Source organism: Eucalyptus grandis, chromosome 1, assembly GCF_016545825.1.
Source record: "Eucalyptus grandis isolate ANBG69807.140 chromosome 1, ASM1654582v1, whole genome shotgun sequence".
In the NCBI taxonomy this organism is placed as follows: Eukaryota; Viridiplantae; Streptophyta; class Magnoliopsida; order Myrtales; family Myrtaceae; genus Eucalyptus; species Eucalyptus grandis.
The window spans coordinates 18,436,758-18,455,885 of NC_052612.1; the positions used below are offsets into that span (position 1 = coordinate 18,436,758).

Consider the following 19,128-nt stretch of genomic DNA (forward strand, 5'->3'; position numbering starts at 1 on the left):
GCTCCAATAACAGATTTACTTTTCGGTTTAAGAGTTAATTCCCAGACATCATTAACTCTGAATTGCCTGAGCTCTTCTTGCATAGCTTCAATCCAGCTTTCATCAGATAAAGCTTCTTCTATGCTTTTGGGTTCTATTTCAAAAATAAGAGCCACATCACTAGACTCTTCGCGCCTTTTGGATCTTGTGTGAATTCCTTCATTGATGTCGCCAATAATAAGATCTTTGGGATGACTGGACTTATGTTTCCATTCTTTGGTTAATTTGTCGATTGATGGTCACTTTCTTCACTTGAGTCTTCAACAGTCACTTGTTGCTGGTCCTTCAAAGTCTCGAGCAATTTTAGATTTTGTAAAGTCGGAGCAGGTTCGATTCTTCAAGATGAGTCTGAATGGATTCATTTTGCATAGAATCCTGGAATTTAACATTCATTGATTTTTCCACTGTTTGAGTCTTCTTGTTGTAGACTCTGTATGCTTTGCTTGTGGTTGAATATCCAAGGAAGATGCCTTATTCTGATTTTTCTTCAAACTTTCCAACTCGATCATTTGCATTTTTCAGTATAAAACATTTGCATCCAAATACATGAAAATATGAAACAATAGGCTTCTTTTCTTTGAATAGTTCATAGGGAGTTTTTTCCATAATAGGACTTAGAAAGACTCTATTTATAATGTAACATGCTATAAAAACTGCTTCAGCCCATAAATGTGAAGAGATGTTACTTTCAGTTAGAAGAGTTCTAGCCATTTCTTGAAGAGATCTATTCTTTCTTTCCACAACTCCATTTTGCTCTGGGGTATATGGAGAGGAGAATACATGTTGAAAACCAGATTCATCACAGAATTTTGTAAAGTCATGATTTTCAAACTCACCTCCATGATCTGTTCTTATACTCGATATAACATACCCTTTTTCATTTTGAACCTTTTTAGCAAACTTTTCAAAGTGAGAGAATGTTTCAGACTTACTTGCCAAGAAATACACCCAAGTGAATCGTGAGTAATCAACCACAATTACCAGGCAGTATTTCTTACCTCCAATGCTTTGCGTTCTGGTTGGTCCAAAAAGATCCATATGCAAAAGCTGCAGTACACGGTTAGTGGAAACTTGATTTATTGGTTTAAAGGAATTTCTTACCTGTTTTCCCAATGTACATGGTGTACATAGATCAGACTTTTTGATATGATAAATTGCATAGTCCACGAACAAGCTTCTTTGATGAGATTTTGGCTATTTGCTTCATATTGACGTGCCCAAGCTTTCTGTGCCATAAGTTTGCTTCGTCTTGGATTGAGATTAGACATTGTGATTGATCTGGTTTCACATCCAAGAGGTAGATATTTCCATGTCTTCGACCCATGAATGACTGAGTAGAATCTTTACTAATTCCAGAACATATTCCCTCTTGAAAGTTGATTTTGAAACTAGTATCACAAAGCTAACTAATACTGAGCAAATTGTAATTGAGCCCTTCCACTAAGGAAACATTGCTGATTTTGAGATTTCCAATCTTTACAGTTCCAAATCCCACAATTTTTCCTTTGTTGTTTCCTCCAAAAGAAACTTTTCCACCATTTACTTGAACAAGCTTTATGAAGAAATTTGAGTCTCCTGTCATGTGTCTTGAGCATCCACTATCAAGATACCATTTTACCTTTTTCTTGATGGTGACCTGCATTTAAAAAGGAAACTCAAGCCTTCTTTGGTACCCATATTTTCTTGAGTTCATTGGTGTTAGTATGATATGCAATTTTTGCCCATACCTTTTAACAGGTTTCCAAATCATAGGACATTCTTTTTCAAAATGATCTCGCACTATTGCACTTTGAGCATTTGAGAGCATTACGACCTCTTTTGGTTTTACAAAGATTCTTTTAAAATGATTTTTGTAGGCATCTCTTGAGGGTCTTTGTTTGATTCTTTCTTTTACCTTAGGAAAATCAATTAAAGGAATGGTTTCATCAGTCATTCCTAAACCAGATTTATTAAAATAAGGTCTTTGAACGAAAGAATTTTTTCTAGTTTCTCGATCCTATAGAAAATCTTTTGGAAATATTTGAGATATCTCTTTTTAAGAATGCATTTTCTTTTAACAAGTTATCTTCACTTTCTTTAAGATAAGAAACATTCTTGTCTAAACTTTTCATTTTTTCTTTCAAAATATTTTCCTGTTGTTTTAGAGCAAAATTTTCTTTCTTGAGTTCGGAAATTCTTTTAAGAGAAGTCTTAAGACTGAAACACAATTCATCAATATACTTCGAAACCTTAATAGGGATTTTGAAGTTACTTACTTCAAATTCGCTTTCTAAGTCTGAATCTGTCTCGAAGTTTGAATCCGAATCCGATTGTGCCATCAGACATATGTTGGCATAGTCATCATCACTTTCTTCACACTCTGTATCACTCCAGGTTTCAACTTTAAGAGCTTTTCGGTACTTTTCAGTCTTTCCTTTCTTCTTCCTTAGAAGAGGACAGTTGGGTCTGATGTGTCCCTTTTTCTTACATTCAAAGCAGACTATATCTTTGTTTGATTCATCATCCTCAACAAACTTAGTATGTTGCTTTTGAAAGCTTTGTTTCTTTGGATTGAATCTTCTTCCTTTTCTGTTCAGCTTTCTTAATCTTCTTATCATGAGAGCAAGTTCCTCATCATCCATATCGTCTTCAAAACATGTAGCATCGTAATCATCATTAGATTTTAACGCAACGGATTTCTTACCTTTAGGGTCTTCGTCTTCATTGATTCGTTCCACTTCATAAGACTCAAGAGTCTCAACCAACTCATCAACGAGATAGAGGCATTATTCTTTGGGTTTCTCGATTGAGGTCTTTATGTGATTCCAATCCTTGGAGAGTCCACGCAAAGTAGCTTGTTTACTTTCATGGGATCGAAATTGGTTGACCTTGATTTTCAAGACCATTCACAATATCGTAAACGACTAAACATATCGCTTATAGATTCTCCTGGTTTCATTTTGAAAGCTTCATATTGGCCGAGGAGAATGTTGATTCTAGTTTCTTTCACTCGATCGATTCCTTCATAAGTAATATGTAATCTATCCCAGACTTCTTTAGCTGTAACACAAGAAGATATTCTGTTATATTCAGTAGGAGATAAAGCACAATATAAGGAATAAATTGCTTTTGCATCAAGAGCTTGTCTCTTGATTTTCTCTTCCTGAGTCATTTCACTAGACTCAACAACATCTTTTCCTCTTTCTAAGATAGATGCAGCTTTAGGATTAATTCATTTTTCTACAACGTCCCATTCCAGAGGATCCTTTGATCTTAGGAATGCTTTCATCTTGTTCTTCCATATGTTGTAATCCTTTCCATCAAAGTAAGGAGGTCTGGTATTGCTTTGCCCTTCTACTAGCCCTGGAGCCAACATACTAGCCATAGATCTTTAACTCTGAAGTAAAACACTTCAACAAAAGTGAGTACACAAGCTCTGATACCAATTGAGATAGCTAGTATAATCACCTAGAGGGGGGTGAATAGGTGCACAAACAAATTTTCGAGATACGGAAGCAATTTTAGGCAATCGATAGAAAGGAAAATACGATCAAGGTAAAATAAAGGATAGGGAAGAGAGAAATGAACACAAGATTTATAGTGGTTCGGCTTATTCCAAGCCTACGTCCACTCTTCCGCACCGACAGCCCCACCGGCTGGATTTCACTATGAACAAAAGAGAAGTTACAAAGACAGCTTTTCCTTGATTCCACAAAGTGTAGATGTTCTATCACACTTCCTCAAGGTTTCTCACAAATATAGACTCTCTTTTGTTTATACAATTATGCTCAACAAATGAATTGACTAGAAACAAGGAGCTTCAGACTTTGGAATTCTTCTCTCGTACACCTTCTCGAATGACTAGAACGTCTTCCTTATATACTCCTTCATGCCATCATACCCGTTGGCACTTACCAAAGGAATTCCTTCAATCTACCCGTTGGACGGAATCAATTAGGAATATCATTCGAGCTATTAAAGGAACATGTCGATAGCCCATCAATCATGTTCGCCCATACAATCAGGATCTCGGTTTCCATAAGTAGAACCTTCCAAGTAAACTTTGCCAATCATCGAATCCTTAATTATTCGAATCAATTGTGATCAAATAAAGAATTCTGTTATGTCACATCCAGCCAAGAGATCTTCTCCAGTCGATAAGGCCACATCCTTAATGAAACATCAAGTTCTGGTTAGCCTTTCTTCAATGGATTAGAGACTGTCAATGAGGATAGACTTTGAGTCTTGAGTCTGGCTGTCCGAAGGTCTTCAGACTTTAAGTAGTAGAGTCTGCAATCCTTCAGACTAGACGGATGGAAACGATTTGTCAACTTCAAAACACTTCAAGAGAAATTTCTCCAACAGATATAGCAACTGATATGTTAGTTGTATTATGTGAAAGCATTATTATTCTATTGGATGTCAAATATTATTTGCTTTCTATTATTATTGATTGTTGTGGGTAGTTCATAGAAGTTTTTGTAGCTTCATAGAATTTATTTTGCATAAGACAATTATATTAATGATAGTTTTAAGTTAGAATTTTTGGAGGATGATTGGAAACATACTAACCTTTTGATTCTAAAACCTTACTTGAAATTGTTCATTAATATGATAAGTCTAATTGATGCATAAATGATAGGCATTAATAATTCGTGCATATATGTCTGATGTGTTCAGATCAATGGCTTCAGCCACAAAGAGCATAGTTGCCGAGCTGAACAAATGTGAAAAGCTCAATGGCGATAACTATGAAATATTGCATATGAAAATCCAATATGTGCTAGAAGAGCAAAAGGCACTAGAAGCTCTTAACCTGATCATGGTAGAACCTGAAGAAGGAAACACTACATAGCACAAGAGAGATAAGGAAGCATTTGCTGCATGGAAAAGAAAGAACTCTCTTGCTCGCATTACGTTCCGAGTAGCATGGAAAATGACGTCATGCGAGAGTTTAGGCGTTTTGAGAATGCCAAGGAAATGTGGGAAGCATTGGCAGCAAGATTTGATCATACTTCAAAGGTGACCGGTAGGCAGCTCACTATTAGATTTGACTCTTATAAGAAGACTCATGGTCAGACCATGAAACAACATCTTAGAAAGATGTCAAACATGATTAATGAGCTGAAAGATGCTGGTCATGTCCTCACTGATGAGTAGCAAGTGCAAGCAGTGATTCGTTCATTGCCTCAGAGTTGGGAGCATATGAAAGTGCACCTGACCCATAATGAAATATCAAAACCTTTGAGGATGTAGTGCGTCATCTGGAGCTGGAAAAGGACCGCCTCTTGGTGGCTAAGCTAGAAGCTGAAATCTATCATGCTGGTTCTAGCTCACATAGAGCTTCGAGCTCCAAGTGCAAACGTCCTAACTGGTTTGATAAAGGGAAAGGCAATGAAGCAGGTCCTTCAGGAAAGAAACCTAAGTTTAACCAACATGAAAAAGGAAAGTGTCCTCGAATGAAGAAGCTTACAAGGGTGAAGTGTTACAACTGTGACAAGAAGGATCACTATACTCACCACTGTCGTGAGCCAAAGAAGGTATACACCCCTTGTACTTTTCAGAACTTTGCTTTTGTGTCGAGTTCTGTATTCTTAACTGGGTCTAATCCTTTGTGGACTGTGGATTCAGGAGCGATAGACCATGTAGCGAAGGATAGAATCTTTCGTGGAATTCCGACGAGTACCAACTGGAACTAAGTGGATCTATGTGGGAAACAACTCTAGAGCTGAAGTGAAAGGAATTGGCACCTGCCAACTGAACATGCGTGGTGGACACACTTTGTTCCTACATGATGTATTGTATGCTCCGGAGATTTGTCGAAATTTAGTGTCTGTTTTAGTGTTGGTTAAATTAGGTTTTAATATGAACTTCCATAATAGATGTGTGGATTTGTTTTTTGATACAAATTACTATGGTTGTGGTTATTTTCTGGATGGTTTCATTGTATTAGATATTGACTATGTTAATGCAAATGTTTGTTATTCCCTTCTCACGTCTCCAAATTCATATGATAATGATGTGAATGTGTGGCATGCTAGACTTGGTCATATTGCCAACAACGTATGAATATACTAGCCAAAGAGGGCTTGTTGGGCAACATTGAAAAAGTCAATTTGCCCATATGTGAGCATTGCCTAGTAGAGAAAACGACAGGGAAACCATTTGGAAAAGGTAAAATAGCTAAATTTCATCTGCACTTAATCTATTCTGACATCTGTGGTCCAATTAATGTGAGAGGAAGACATAAGGCTGTTTATTTCATCACTTTTATAGATAATTATACTCGATTCAGATATGTCTATTTGATTTCTCATAAATCTGAAGCATTGAGTTATTTCAAAAGGTTTATGAACTTGGTAGAAAATCAATTAGATAAGAAAATAAAAGTATTAAGATCCGATCGAGGTCGAGAATATTTATCTGATAAGTTCAGAAAATTATGTAGGAATAGAAAGACAGTTATCTATTCCATTTACTCCTCAACAAAATGGTGTTGCGGAAAGAAGAAACAAAACCCTACTATAAATGGTTAGGTCCACGATGGCGCATGCTAACTTACCTATCACTTTTTGGAGTGATGCGTTGTTAACTGCTACTTATATACTTAACCAAATGCCTTCCAAATCAGTTACTTCCACTCCATATGAGTTATGGACAGGTAGAAAATCGGACTTAAGTTTTCTTAAGCCATGGGGTTGTGCTACCTATACTCATGAGTCCTCTCACAAGTTTGGGAAATTGGGTCCTAGAGGAAAGAAGAGTATTTTCATAAAATACTCCAAACACTCGAAAGGGTATGTGTTCATAGGTGAGCAGGAAAGTGGGAGTATAACTAAATTTGAATCACGGGATGTCACATTCTTAAATGATGAATTTCCTAAGAATGGCGAAATAAGGGAAGATTACTCCCTATTTGAAACCTTGGATCAAGATAATGATATTAGTGGAGTTCGTCCAAGTGAGAGTAATATGAGAAATGATGAATTGAATTCAACTCATTATCAATTACAACCACATGATGAGACGACATCATCATTATCTAATCCTAGTGGGAGCATAATGGGGAATGATGTACAAAGTGTACAATCTCACATACGGCGAATAAGTCGCCAAAGTATTCCCCATTGACGTTTTGACATTAAAAGGGAAACTTTTATGATTGCTCCGCAAGATGAGGATGAGCCAAGAAATATTAATGAGGCTCTAAATTGCCCTAGTAAGGAAAAATGGATTCATGCAATGGAAGAGTAGATTGAGTCAATGAAGTCAAACCAAGTTTGGGAACTGATTGATCTTCCAAAGGGACGCAAAGCTATTGGAAACAAGTGAGTTCTCAAAATAAAGCGAAAAGCCGATGGCTCGATAGAAAGGCATAAAGCTCGCCTTGTGGCGAAGGGGTATAATCAACAGGAAGAAATTGATTATGAAGAAACATTTTCTCCTGTAGTGAGATTTACCTCGATTCGCATTGTTCTAGCAATAGTAGCTAGTATGGATCTTGAGTTACATCAAATGGATGTAAAGACTGCTTTCCTCAATGGAGAATTAGAGGAAGAAATATATATATGGAACAACCTGCTGGTTTCATTATAAAAGGCCAAGAAGAAAAGGTATGTCAACTTTTGAGATCGATATACGGCCTTAAGCAGTCATCGAGACAATGATATATACGTTTTCATAATGCCATAATGGCATATGAGTTTACAATAATAGATGAGGATCATTGTGTATATATCAAAATATCCAAAGATCAATTTGTGATCATATCATTATATGTTGATGATATACTAATTACCGGAAGCAATATGGAGTTTATTAATACTATCAAGAGTTGGTTGTCTTCCAACTTTGAGATGAAAGATATGGGTGAGGCTGCATACATTCTTGGAGTTAAGATTTCAAGAGATCGTTCGAAGAGATTGTTTTCTCTTTTGCAAGAAACATATATAAATAAGGTTCTTGAACAATTTCGTATGCAAGGTTGTAAACCCATAGACACTCCTATTACAAAAGGTGAAGGATTGAGCCATAAACTTTGTCCAATGACTCCACAAGAGAACGAACAAATGAAACATGTTCCTTATGCTAGTGCTATTGGGAGCTTGATGTACGCTATGATGTGTACAAGACCTGACATATGTTTTGCAGTTGGAATGGTGAGTAGATACCAACCCAACCCAAGTCAAGCACATTGGAAGGCCGTTAAGATAATACTGAGGTATCTGAAGGGAACTGCTGATTACAAGTTAAATTACCAAAGAAATGATATGCGACTTGAAGGTTATTCAAATGCTGATTGGGGAGGAGATTTAGATGAAAGAAAATCTACCTCTGGATTTGTTTTCTTACTGAACAATGGCGCCATATCAAGGAGCAGTAAGAAGCAAACATGTATAGTCTTGTCCACGATGGAAGCTAAGTTCGTGGTATTATCAGTAGCGGTACAAGAAGGAGTTTGGCTTAAGAGATTTTTGGATCATTTATGTATTATTGAGAAAGCTGCAAATCCATTATTGGTTAACTGTGATAGCCAAGCAGCTATAGCGTATACCAAAGATCCAAAATATCATGCCAAAACCAAACATTGTATAACTTTGTCAAAGATATGGTTGCACGAAAGGATGTGAACTTACAGTACAAATCTACGCATAGAATGGTAGCAAATCCTATGACAAAGTCAATACCTAGAGATGTGTTTTGTGGTCATGTAAAATCTCTAGGATTGCGTAGAGTCCGATGTACTTGGATTGTAATTTCTCTGAGTTGTTCACATTTATGAACTTGTGTTTTTTCATTATTAATGCCTATGAATCTTTGTTTGATCTTTATGCATCTTAATGCTTAGTGCATTATTTTAAGTTGAGAAAGTATGTCGGACAGATATAAGATTAGCCCACTCACACAGGTAATCGCCTCTATTTACTATGTGATAAATAGAGATGAGACAGTTTTTAAGCTTATTATCTATGTGATAATCAAGAGCTCAAGCTTAAATATATTTGTCGCCTTAATTGGGTGTTAAGATGAGGACACAATATTTACTATGTCCGAAAGTAAAATAACCCACATATTTTACTTTATCTGTCTATGATGCCAGATGTGAGTTCTGATGAATTTTGTGAATGAGTAGATACGTGAACTCAAGTTAGACATTGGGTATGTCTGAACTATCATATGTACGGTATTGAAGGTGTAGACATACGCTCCATGGGAAATGAGTTGATACCGTAATATGTATTTCATACTACGTATGCATGAGACGACCAATAAAAGTGGCAAAAGTTTGATCTCAACTTTTATGTCGTGTGAGACTCTTGAGGAAAAAGAGTTCCTCAATTTTTAGTGCCCTCATGACTTTTACTTATTCTCAATATTTCTATTTAGTGTTTGCTATCTTAGGATGTTGCCAATGGTCATGAGTTGATTCGATCTAATAAGGCATTTCTAGAAAAGTAAGCTGAACTGAAATTGAGAGTTTGAAGGAAAGAGGAGATAGAATTTGAAGAATCACATTGTGGTTTTGTATTCACTGGTCGACCAATTATGACTGTCTTTGAGATAATTATAATTGTGAATACAATATATATATATATATATATATATTATTGTTTAAAAGAGATCAAGAGAGATATAAATGTGATCGATCAATCTAGAGTACTGCATACTAAATCTACTCAGAGTGTGATACCCACTGTAAGCTGCTATATATTCCTAACAGATGTAAAGCAACGAGCTCTCAGATTATGCTGGTTGCACGGATTATTCACCGGTATGAATGTTGAAGATAGGTAAAGAGAATCATGTTCGGCCCACCATGTGCGAGTGGGAGATGATGGTTTTATTAAAGTGATGGGCCTAAGTTGGCCCGTCCGCCCATGTTGGGCCTAAAAGCCCGGCCTAGAATATTAAGGCCCATGGATGGAGGGATACGATGAAGGGACATGTTTCCTTTTGGAGGGAACGTATTTAAGGGAGAAAAGAGGGAGGAACGTACCTTTTGGCATAACGTACATCCCTCCTCCCTCTCTCCCTCAAAAACGCTCCAAAAGAAAAATAGTAAGCAAACAGCCAATGCTCTCTTCCCTTCAAGGCAAATTCGCGTCATCGGATCAAACGGGACCAGTTTCTCTTCCTCATATTGGTGTCGGTGTTTAATCTGTGGCGAACAAGGTACGTTCAATTATGTGATGTGCCTTAGGATCGATGATGCATGTGTTTTTCCAGGGCTCGTCTTCCGCATTCGTTTTAAGGGTTCGATTTAGTGTCGAATCCGGTTTTTATGAATCCGACAATCCTAACAAGTGGCCAGTACATAGCGGGTACACACCTTCTTAGACAATTATGGAGAGGAAAAACATTGAACTTACCAACTACAATCAAGCATAATGGCCGGTAATTTTCAGTCGACTTGACTAGGAATGCAAAATTGTCCTTTCAATGGAGCTCCTCGATCTAGTGATTTATAAAATTCTGTTGATGAATAAAACGGAATTTTTTCTGTGGACGATAATTAGGTAATGTTGATAATAAATTTGAAATACATATGATAAGTAAAAAGTGACCAATAACTTATTGATTAGCCTGTTTGTAATTAGCTATGGAATGACAATTTTATCATTGACAGACTCAACAGTATATTTCCACTTGTTTTTAGATTTTACAAATGGAGGCATGAGTATATGTTGCCAAAAAAAACAAATAACAGTTTTATCATCCACAAATCTAATAGTTAATTGACACTAACTTTCATATTAAGTCACCAATAAAATAATAATCTTACTATCCACAAACTCAATATTAGAAACCATTTATTGTGCTAAGATTCAATTTTGAGTAGTAAATATATAACTAGAATGTGTACGGTTATAATTCACTAATACTGTTGCAAATATCATTAGCATACACCGTAATTTGAAATTTCATGAATTACAAAATTACTTTAAAGGGAAGATTATTCTATTTGGACGAAACGGAATGTTATACACTTCTTTGTAATTATTAAATGACTGGTCATCGTCAACGAACAAGAAAACAGTCGCTCTTCCCATGTCTTGACATGGCAAGTATCCTCTTGGAGGGGTAGCCGCAGGATCAGAGAGCAAAGGAATGATTTTTAAGATGCGTTTGTTCAACAGAAAATTCAAAATTTTAGAATATATTTTTCCAAGAAATAATCATCTATATCGCTTACAAAAATGAATGAATGAAAATATTTCCATCATAGACAAAAATAATTTGATATAAATTATTGTCGATCACGAAAACATTTTTATTGATTAACTTTTCTGAGCGGTATAACCAATCATTTTTGGATAAATACTTTTTAAATATTGAATTTATCTTAAAGCAAACGCATATGAATTTCAAACTATAGTACAGGCTCTAATGACATTTTCCTTCTGTTTTACTTTACAGGGCATTGCTTGTGATAGTTACTTGCAATTTCCTCTTGTTTTCTGGGCTACAAAGGGGAAAACGTTTCTGGACGAGTTTGGCATTTCGTGAATCAAAATACGGAACACCATCGACGACGCTCATGAGTGCAGCCAAAAACTTTGGCTGAAACTGCTCTCAATAGTCACCGACAAGCCCATCCCCCCTGGCACGCACTCTCTCTCACAATCGAGGTAGTGCTAGCGACCGTGAGAGCTCCTATGGCACGAGCTTGAAGCCCTCTGGGACAGTGCTCACATCCACTGAAGCTCTGCACGGCCAGCATGTGTGCATCCATGGCTGCGGCCCTGGACCCGATCTGGTCCACTGGTTGGGGTCGTCCAACCTCGATTTGGACCAGATTCCAGGCAGTAACCATCGCTGGGCTCAGACGTGGGGTTTGGGTGACGCTCACGGACGACTCTCTTCAAGGGACGATCTTAGGCAATGATCTGAAGAAGACAATTCTTTAATTCAACCATTTTCAATATTTTCATTGGCACTTGACAGTTTCTTCATCCCTTAAAACTCTGGTTTACTTTCCAACATATTTTGGCCAACAACATTTTAGTTTTTAACTTGTTATTGTTTTATTAACTTTAGGAATAAATTAAAGCGCCAGCATCATCCGCCATGAAAAGAGATGGCGATGGCCACTTTCGTCCTTGTAGTGAAACCCGTGATATTTTTAGGACATCTAGTGAGGTCATTTTTATCCCCTGGAAATGTGTACATGATCTTTCTTGGGATTTAGCCTCTGACATTTAAATAGAAATTGATCAAGTGAACAGTGGCACATTAGTATGAGACCAATGGTTCAGTTGAATTTTACTATTATATTGCATAATGTACAGCCGACATTAGCTCATCACAAGCATCTTTTGCTAAGGATTATTAACACGCTCTCTTATTTTCATATACAAAACAATAGAAAGCTCTATCTACTAACTACAGACAGGAGACAGGAGGATGATGAGTGAATTTGTCCCCTTGCTCAGCCTATAAAGCCAAAAAGCACAACTCCTATACATAACCCTCCGCTGCTGCCAAGTGCTGCCGAGAGACTCCAGTCACTAATCCGATAGGAAAGCTAGCTCGTTGGGTAGAGTAACTCTTTTTCGCAATAGGGACTCGATTGTCGGACATTTCCTCTTTCTTCCGCCTCTAGGCCTAGATCGAAATTGCTCATCTAACTCCTCAAAATCACCCTGAACCCAAGGAGCCAAATTGCAAGAAATGAGAATCATCCAACTCTCATGTAGTAAAAAGCTGGATTTCAACAGCAGTAAAATTCAATTGCAATATCAGAGAGAATGAGAGAATGGGGCTCACTGGAGTGTAAACATGGCAACCAGTTTTCCCGTGATGGTCTCTCATGCGCTTATATGCAAACTTCATGCCACAATCCTTATGGCCGCAAACAAATGGCCTCACCCCAAGATGAACAGCCTTCACATGCTGACGTAAATTTGATTTCTGTCAACAAGAAAATAATCAGCTAATGTACACTTAGTAGGCACATGATAAATGAGCTCATGTTTCAAAGTTCCAAAAGATTATAATCCATAACCAACGAGAATCTACTTAGTAGGTGACTGCATCTTACTGTTGAAAAAATGCTGAGACAACCCTCAACATCACATCCGAATGCTTCTGAATCAGCTGAATTTTTCTTCTCATGCGTGCGGAGATGCTTTTGGATATTCTTCCTCAACTGCTTAGTCCCATATGTCGCAATTGACTAATTGGTGAGCCGGCCGCATGTGGTCCTTCGACAACATTGCTGAAGTATTTCATGCACTCACAACAAAGCCTCCACAGTCTCTAGTTTGACCGGCGGTTGAAATCACGTTATTATCGAATAGCATGTTAAACAGTTCATAGATATCATTCGGCTTCACCAAGACACCTTCATAATTAAGTGACTCACCATGAGAATCCTCATGCTTTCGCAACTTCGATGCAAACTTGAAAACCTTTCCACACCCAACCTCCGGACAAACATGCTGCTTCAGACTCTTACATTCACCAGATGTTGATGGTTCCTCATCATTGTGAATTTCATTCAAGTGCCTCTTCATGTTCCCTTGATATGCAAATGACTTATCGCAACCATCAACAGGACAGTTGAAAATCTTGCCTTTATGCTGAAGAAAGTGACGAGCCAAATGGTCTTTTCTCCTATAGTTGGCAGAGCAATCCTCTACAAAACTTGAAAGGCGTCTGCAAATGAATTTAGCATATTGACAAATAGATCCAAGCATGCCAAATCTATAGACATCAATAGGAAAAAAAAAATGAACGATGCTTCAAACCTCAAGATAGAACATGCGTGACCGAGGTTGACTTGACGGATCTTCTCAGGTGGTCCCCCGACCTGATACTAGTCCAATAAAGATACAAGATTGCAGCCTCTTGCTTTTTGGAGTTCTTTTCGACGGGATCCAATGCTTCACGCCATTATCATATCATAATCAGATGAGCCAACATACTTTATCCTGCAAGGTCTTGATTTCAGTATAGGCAAGCTCGCAGTAGACAAATGGAAAGGAAGAAAACAGCTTCAATTTTCAACCAAAATCAAAACTTTTTTTATCATAAAATATCTACCTGTGAGACTAGAACACACTAAAAGATTGATGCTTTTTCAATGGTGCTTCCATTTTATGATGTTCCACAAGATTACAGCACTATATTTATGGGTAATCACCATTTGACGGCCCAGAAAATCATGTACATCCCCAGCGATAATATCCGAATTGCTGTTTCTGACGCCTCATTAGAAGTTACAAATGTGAAAATTTTGATGGCAAAGACCACAACCCAGCATTGCGCATCAAAACCATCTGCTCAACAAGACCGGTGCGACAGTGATCAGAACCTGTCCACTTTACAAATTGTACCTCACAGTCGACCACCTCCATGACAGGTGTAATCTAATCGAAGCTTGACTAAAATTTTCAAAGAACTTGCTTTCATGTTGCAGCATCAATAACAAAACGGAGAACTCAACATACCTCGAGCGAATGGCCCTGCATATGCTGCCTCAAGTACGCGGGTTTCTTAAAAGTGGCGCCGCATTCTTCGCAAGTATTATTAGCCTTCGCTCCCTCCTTCCCCTCGACCCCTTGAGCCATTGCCGCTTCCACCTCATCCTGATAAAGACCGAAGCAACACGAAAACCACTTCACATCGGTTCCCATATTCCCATCGCGGCGTACATTCAAACGCTAGCATGTTCCACAAACGCAAAACGAACCGAGCTGCATGGGAACCACCGAAGGCAATGAAGGGAAGAGAACTCACCTCGTGGCGCGACTGGATGTGAGAAGTGACGAGGGACTTCCTGGACCCGCAGATCCCGCAGTGCTCGCGGTAGTAAAGCCACCAACTGGAAGAGACGCCTGGATCGGTGTTGTTCTGGGCCTAACTTGACTGGGTTCAAAGCTATGATCAGTTTGGGCCCAAATTAGGCCCGGCCCGGTAAGCTTTCCATCGAACGAAATTAGATCTGCGAACAGGAAGCTGCTTTCTTCGCGATTGTTGCGCACATTATTAAATACGAGCATGAAGATGTATAGAGAGCGACCGTGAGGTTTCGTTGCAGAGATTGCTGAGGTAGGTTTTCGTGAAGGACATGGAGGTTGACGACGGTTTGGAAGCACGAGGTAACAAGAAGTTCTGGCACGAGATACATTATTCTTGTTTTCTTTCATTCACTGATATTTGTCCTTCTTGACCTTTTCTTCTTACAGATCAAGACACCCAGACTCCAGGCTACACATAGACAAAGTTAGCCGTCGACCGTTTGTATTCTTACACGAACAACTGAGATCGGTCAAAATCTCCAGCATCTGCCTTTAACCGTTATAATCCACCATGACTCGTAGTCTCGTACATGGACTCGCAAGGAAACCAAGCGTGAAAGATTAACACGATAGAAGCCTCGGTCAAGAATGTCACCAGAACTGAAGGTCGAGAAAAATAACTCCAGATCATATACTCATCGCCCTTTACCATGGAAATCACCGAAACCGTAGCATAGAACGAAGGATTATAATGGTTAAGAAATGTATTCGGCCATTGTGAAAACATCTGAACTCATGCTTAAGCGACTTGAAAATCAATTAATATCACTTAATCTATGTCAGCATACTTTCAGATTCCAAAAAGGACGAAACTAATCTGCATTGAAACCTAATAAACATTTTGTCGCACAGATTGCAGTCAATCGATTGAGGAGCAGATTTTTGCGATTTCAAACTCGTATTTGTGACCTTACGCAAACGAAATTAACATGTGAAGTTCAGAATCAAATATATGACCTAACATAACCGATCCTAATCGAAGTCAAATGAGCTTTACATTCGCTTCACCTTCGCCAAAATCGCAGCATTATGGAGAATCGGAGATTACCTCATCAATGAAGCCAAGCTAAGTCGCTGTCGGCAGTCCGATCAACTAAGGGAGCTCTCATGCTTGTTGTCATCGGTTAAAATGAAGACCGCTAGAAGAGCTTCAAGCGAGTTCAGGCCACTTCAATCTTCACGGCCACGAAACATAATTGAACAAGGGGCTTCCCGGAGGTGGCCGTCCGGCGATGGTGAGGTCGCCTTGGGCGGTGATGAACTAGAAATGAGCAAGCAGTCTCTGGAAATCGATTCCTGAGGGAAGTCCGAAATGGGCTCCGATTTGGAAATCGAGGAGTGACTGTTTATGGGTCACATTCATGAGCAAATGGGTTTGGGCTTGAGTTGATGGGTTTGGATCAAGCTATCGGGCCAAATTTAAACTCAATGGTCGAATGGGCTTCAAAAATGATCTTTCTCTTCCTCTGTCTTTTCTCATCATCATCATCATCATCATCATCATTCGATTTTGTCGACAAAAAGATTCCGATGTCATTAGCATTCTTATTTTCTGATCATTCGAATGTCATATAACTTTTTAATCGATTACTTGAGTGCTAAAATATTTTAAAACAATCCATATAAGTGTCATGCCATATTAGATTTCTTGCACTTGGATAAATATTTGGAAAAATTATGGCACTAAAGTGGATGAAAAAAATTTGACTCTCAAGTGAGCATCGTACAATGACATTTGTGGTGTGCATGTCCCCAAATCTAATAGTAAATTAGCTCTTATTTTAATAATTCACAAGTGGACACATAACTATATGAAAGAAAGTTACAAATGAAATATCAATTCCACCATACCTGATAGTAGATTACCACCACTCATACCATGATTTAGTTTTATGTAGTAATTATTGAACATAATTGGTTAGTTATTAGATCATTAATTGTAGATCGTTATTTTCATACAATATTCACTTGAGTGCCATAATTTTTTTTTATCACTTAAGTGCTATAATTTATATACAATATTCACTTGAGTGCCATATTTTTTTTAATCTTTTATCATCATTTGAGTGTCATATACTTTTTCAAGTCATCATTTGAGTGTTGTAACTTTTTGAAGATATTTCTTACAAAGTATGTAGATTTCCGGTGCTTAGTTGGATGTTCCAGAAAAATTTATAACATTCAAGTGATCAATTGAAGATATGGTACTCAAATTGACCTTTTTTTTTTTTTTTAAAGTTATGAAACTCCAGTGATTGAAAAAAGTTATGACACTCAAGTGAGTGTTATACGAGAATTATGATACTTGTATTGTAATTATCCCAAAGTAAATCACTAACACTGCTGCAAAATCAAGTCAATATACATTAGCAGTAGGTAGGAAGTTATGCAATATATTGTTGAATGAGCGTAATATGTTTTAGAATCAACATGCGAGTAATATATTGTTGGAAAGTACACATGAGGATGATTGTTTTAGTGCTTGAAACTTAAGTCTTTTGAGTTCGTATTAACCTCGAAACAAATCTGCCACGTTGGGTCAAAGAATTCACGAATTGGTCATGTAGAGGAGTCCAATCGCGATGTCCAATCCTCCAATCCTAGTGTCCACATTCAAGGTTGTGGTATTGTGGATGTTAGTGTCCATTGAAAGTAAGCTTTTTAATACCTTCACTTAGCATTATCGAATTAATTTTACATGAGGAAAATAGATGGGATAAGCGGACTCTTCACTAATTATTTGATGAGCAGATTGTGAATGACATCTTATTAGTACCCTTAAATACTCAAACTCTACAGAACAATTTGGTATGGACTGTTACAAAATCAAGGATTTTTACAGTGAAGAATGCATATAACTTGATGTGAGGACAAAGGAAAATTCAATCAACATCACAAGCCTCATCATCATTCCAACTACCCACAAGTCATGGAACAAATTTGGCAATTAAGAAGCGCCCCACCCCCCCCAAACCCAAAAAAAGTCAAAATCGTCCCCGTGGAACATTTGCCAAAATGTCTTGCGTACTACAGATAACTTGCTTAGGTGAAGAATATTACGACCTAGGGTGCCCATCCTATCACCATGAAGTTGAGACGATCGAGCACCTCCTTCTAATTTGCCCTTAGACTAGTTTCGTTTTTAGACAAACCCCATCCAAATCCATATTTTGAGTTATAGCGTCTCACAAATAGAAGGTTGGTGTCGCGACCAATTTTTTCGAGTGTGAACCTAAGGGTTTGGCTAATGGATTGTTAAGCCTAGGACTTAACTCAGCCTCCCAAACCCATACCAATTCGTGACTTAGGTTCAAGTTTTTAACATGCAAATGATATTTCAATCATGAGTCGCCACTAATCTATTTTTGGTGGGTCGATTAGAAACCCAAGTAAAGTAATGGGAGTTTTACTTTACTCCTATGAACTGCAGATTTGTGAGTTGTGACATCCGGATTTTTCGGAGTCGTAATTTCGACTAGATAGGTAGAGTGCCATTTTCATCGAAAATTTGGAGGGACCGTCTTGAATTCGAAATTGGGATGCAAGTTAGATTATATGATTTTAAAAGTCATGAAATGGACAAGGATGCCTTGATGGATTTATTTGAGAACTCAATCAAATATTGTTTGTTGAGAAGTGAACCAATTTAAGTAAAATTGAAGAGAGGAAAAATAATAAATTCGTATCATGCCACCTCTACCCCACATTTTGGCCTATCTAAAGCTTCTAGAAGGGGCATCTTTGGCAAGGAAAATGAAGTGGAAGACAGCTGGTGGCTGACATAAGAGAGAGAGAGAGAGAGAAAGGAAAGAGAAATTGGTTTCTCTTCTTCTTCTTCTCTCCTCCTCCGTCGACGAACCCCCTTTCTTCCTCTTCTCTTTGGTTGCTCGGCACCATGGAAGCCGAAGAAGCCGAAGAAGCTCCGCCCGTCGCCGCTTCTCGTCGCCGTCGTTGCCCACCGAAGCCGGAGCTACCGCCGCTGCTCCACGGTCGTCCGCGCGCCCTCTGCCCTCTCTCTCCTTCCTCTGGTTCGATCAGAACCGACCAGCAGGGACAGAAGCAACGATCGGCGTTGCTTGAAGGAGCTACAGTCGCGCCGCACGCCGCCTCGCCGCCACACGTCGTTCCCGGCCCGCGTCGCCTCGCCGTTCGCCGTCCCGTGCTCCGCCTGCCTCGGCTTCTCCCTCGCTCAGCCCTCTGTTTCAGCGAAGCTTCAGATCTGGTGGAGCTCCGCCGGAGCTGTCCACCCATCCTCCGGCCACCGTGAAGCCTCGCCTTGGTTCGGTTCGACCCCTCCGTCCATTTC

The 19,128-nt window shown here is 38.6% G+C and overlaps 1 protein-coding gene and 1 pseudogene across 1 annotated transcript in view; both read right to left on the reverse strand.

Annotated features, from left to right (window-relative positions):
- Positions 1–12,362: 12,362 nt before the first annotated feature.
- LOC104452994 lies at positions 12,363–13,535 on the reverse strand (annotated as a pseudogene).
- A 206-nt stretch (positions 13,536–13,741) lies between these two features.
- Positions 13,742–19,128, reverse strand: part of LOC120286208 (transcription factor IIIA-like) — a 44,831-nt gene continuing 39,444 nt past the window's right edge. The window contains exons 2-3 of the mRNA XM_039310517.1: positions 14,472–14,609; positions 13,742–13,952 (exon numbers count right to left, since the gene is read on the reverse strand). Of these exons, the coding sequence (XP_039166451.1) occupies positions 13,929–13,952; positions 14,472–14,609 (162 nt within the window). The 3' untranslated portion in view covers positions 13,742–13,928. The remainder of the gene's footprint in view (positions 13,953–14,471; positions 14,610–19,128) is intronic.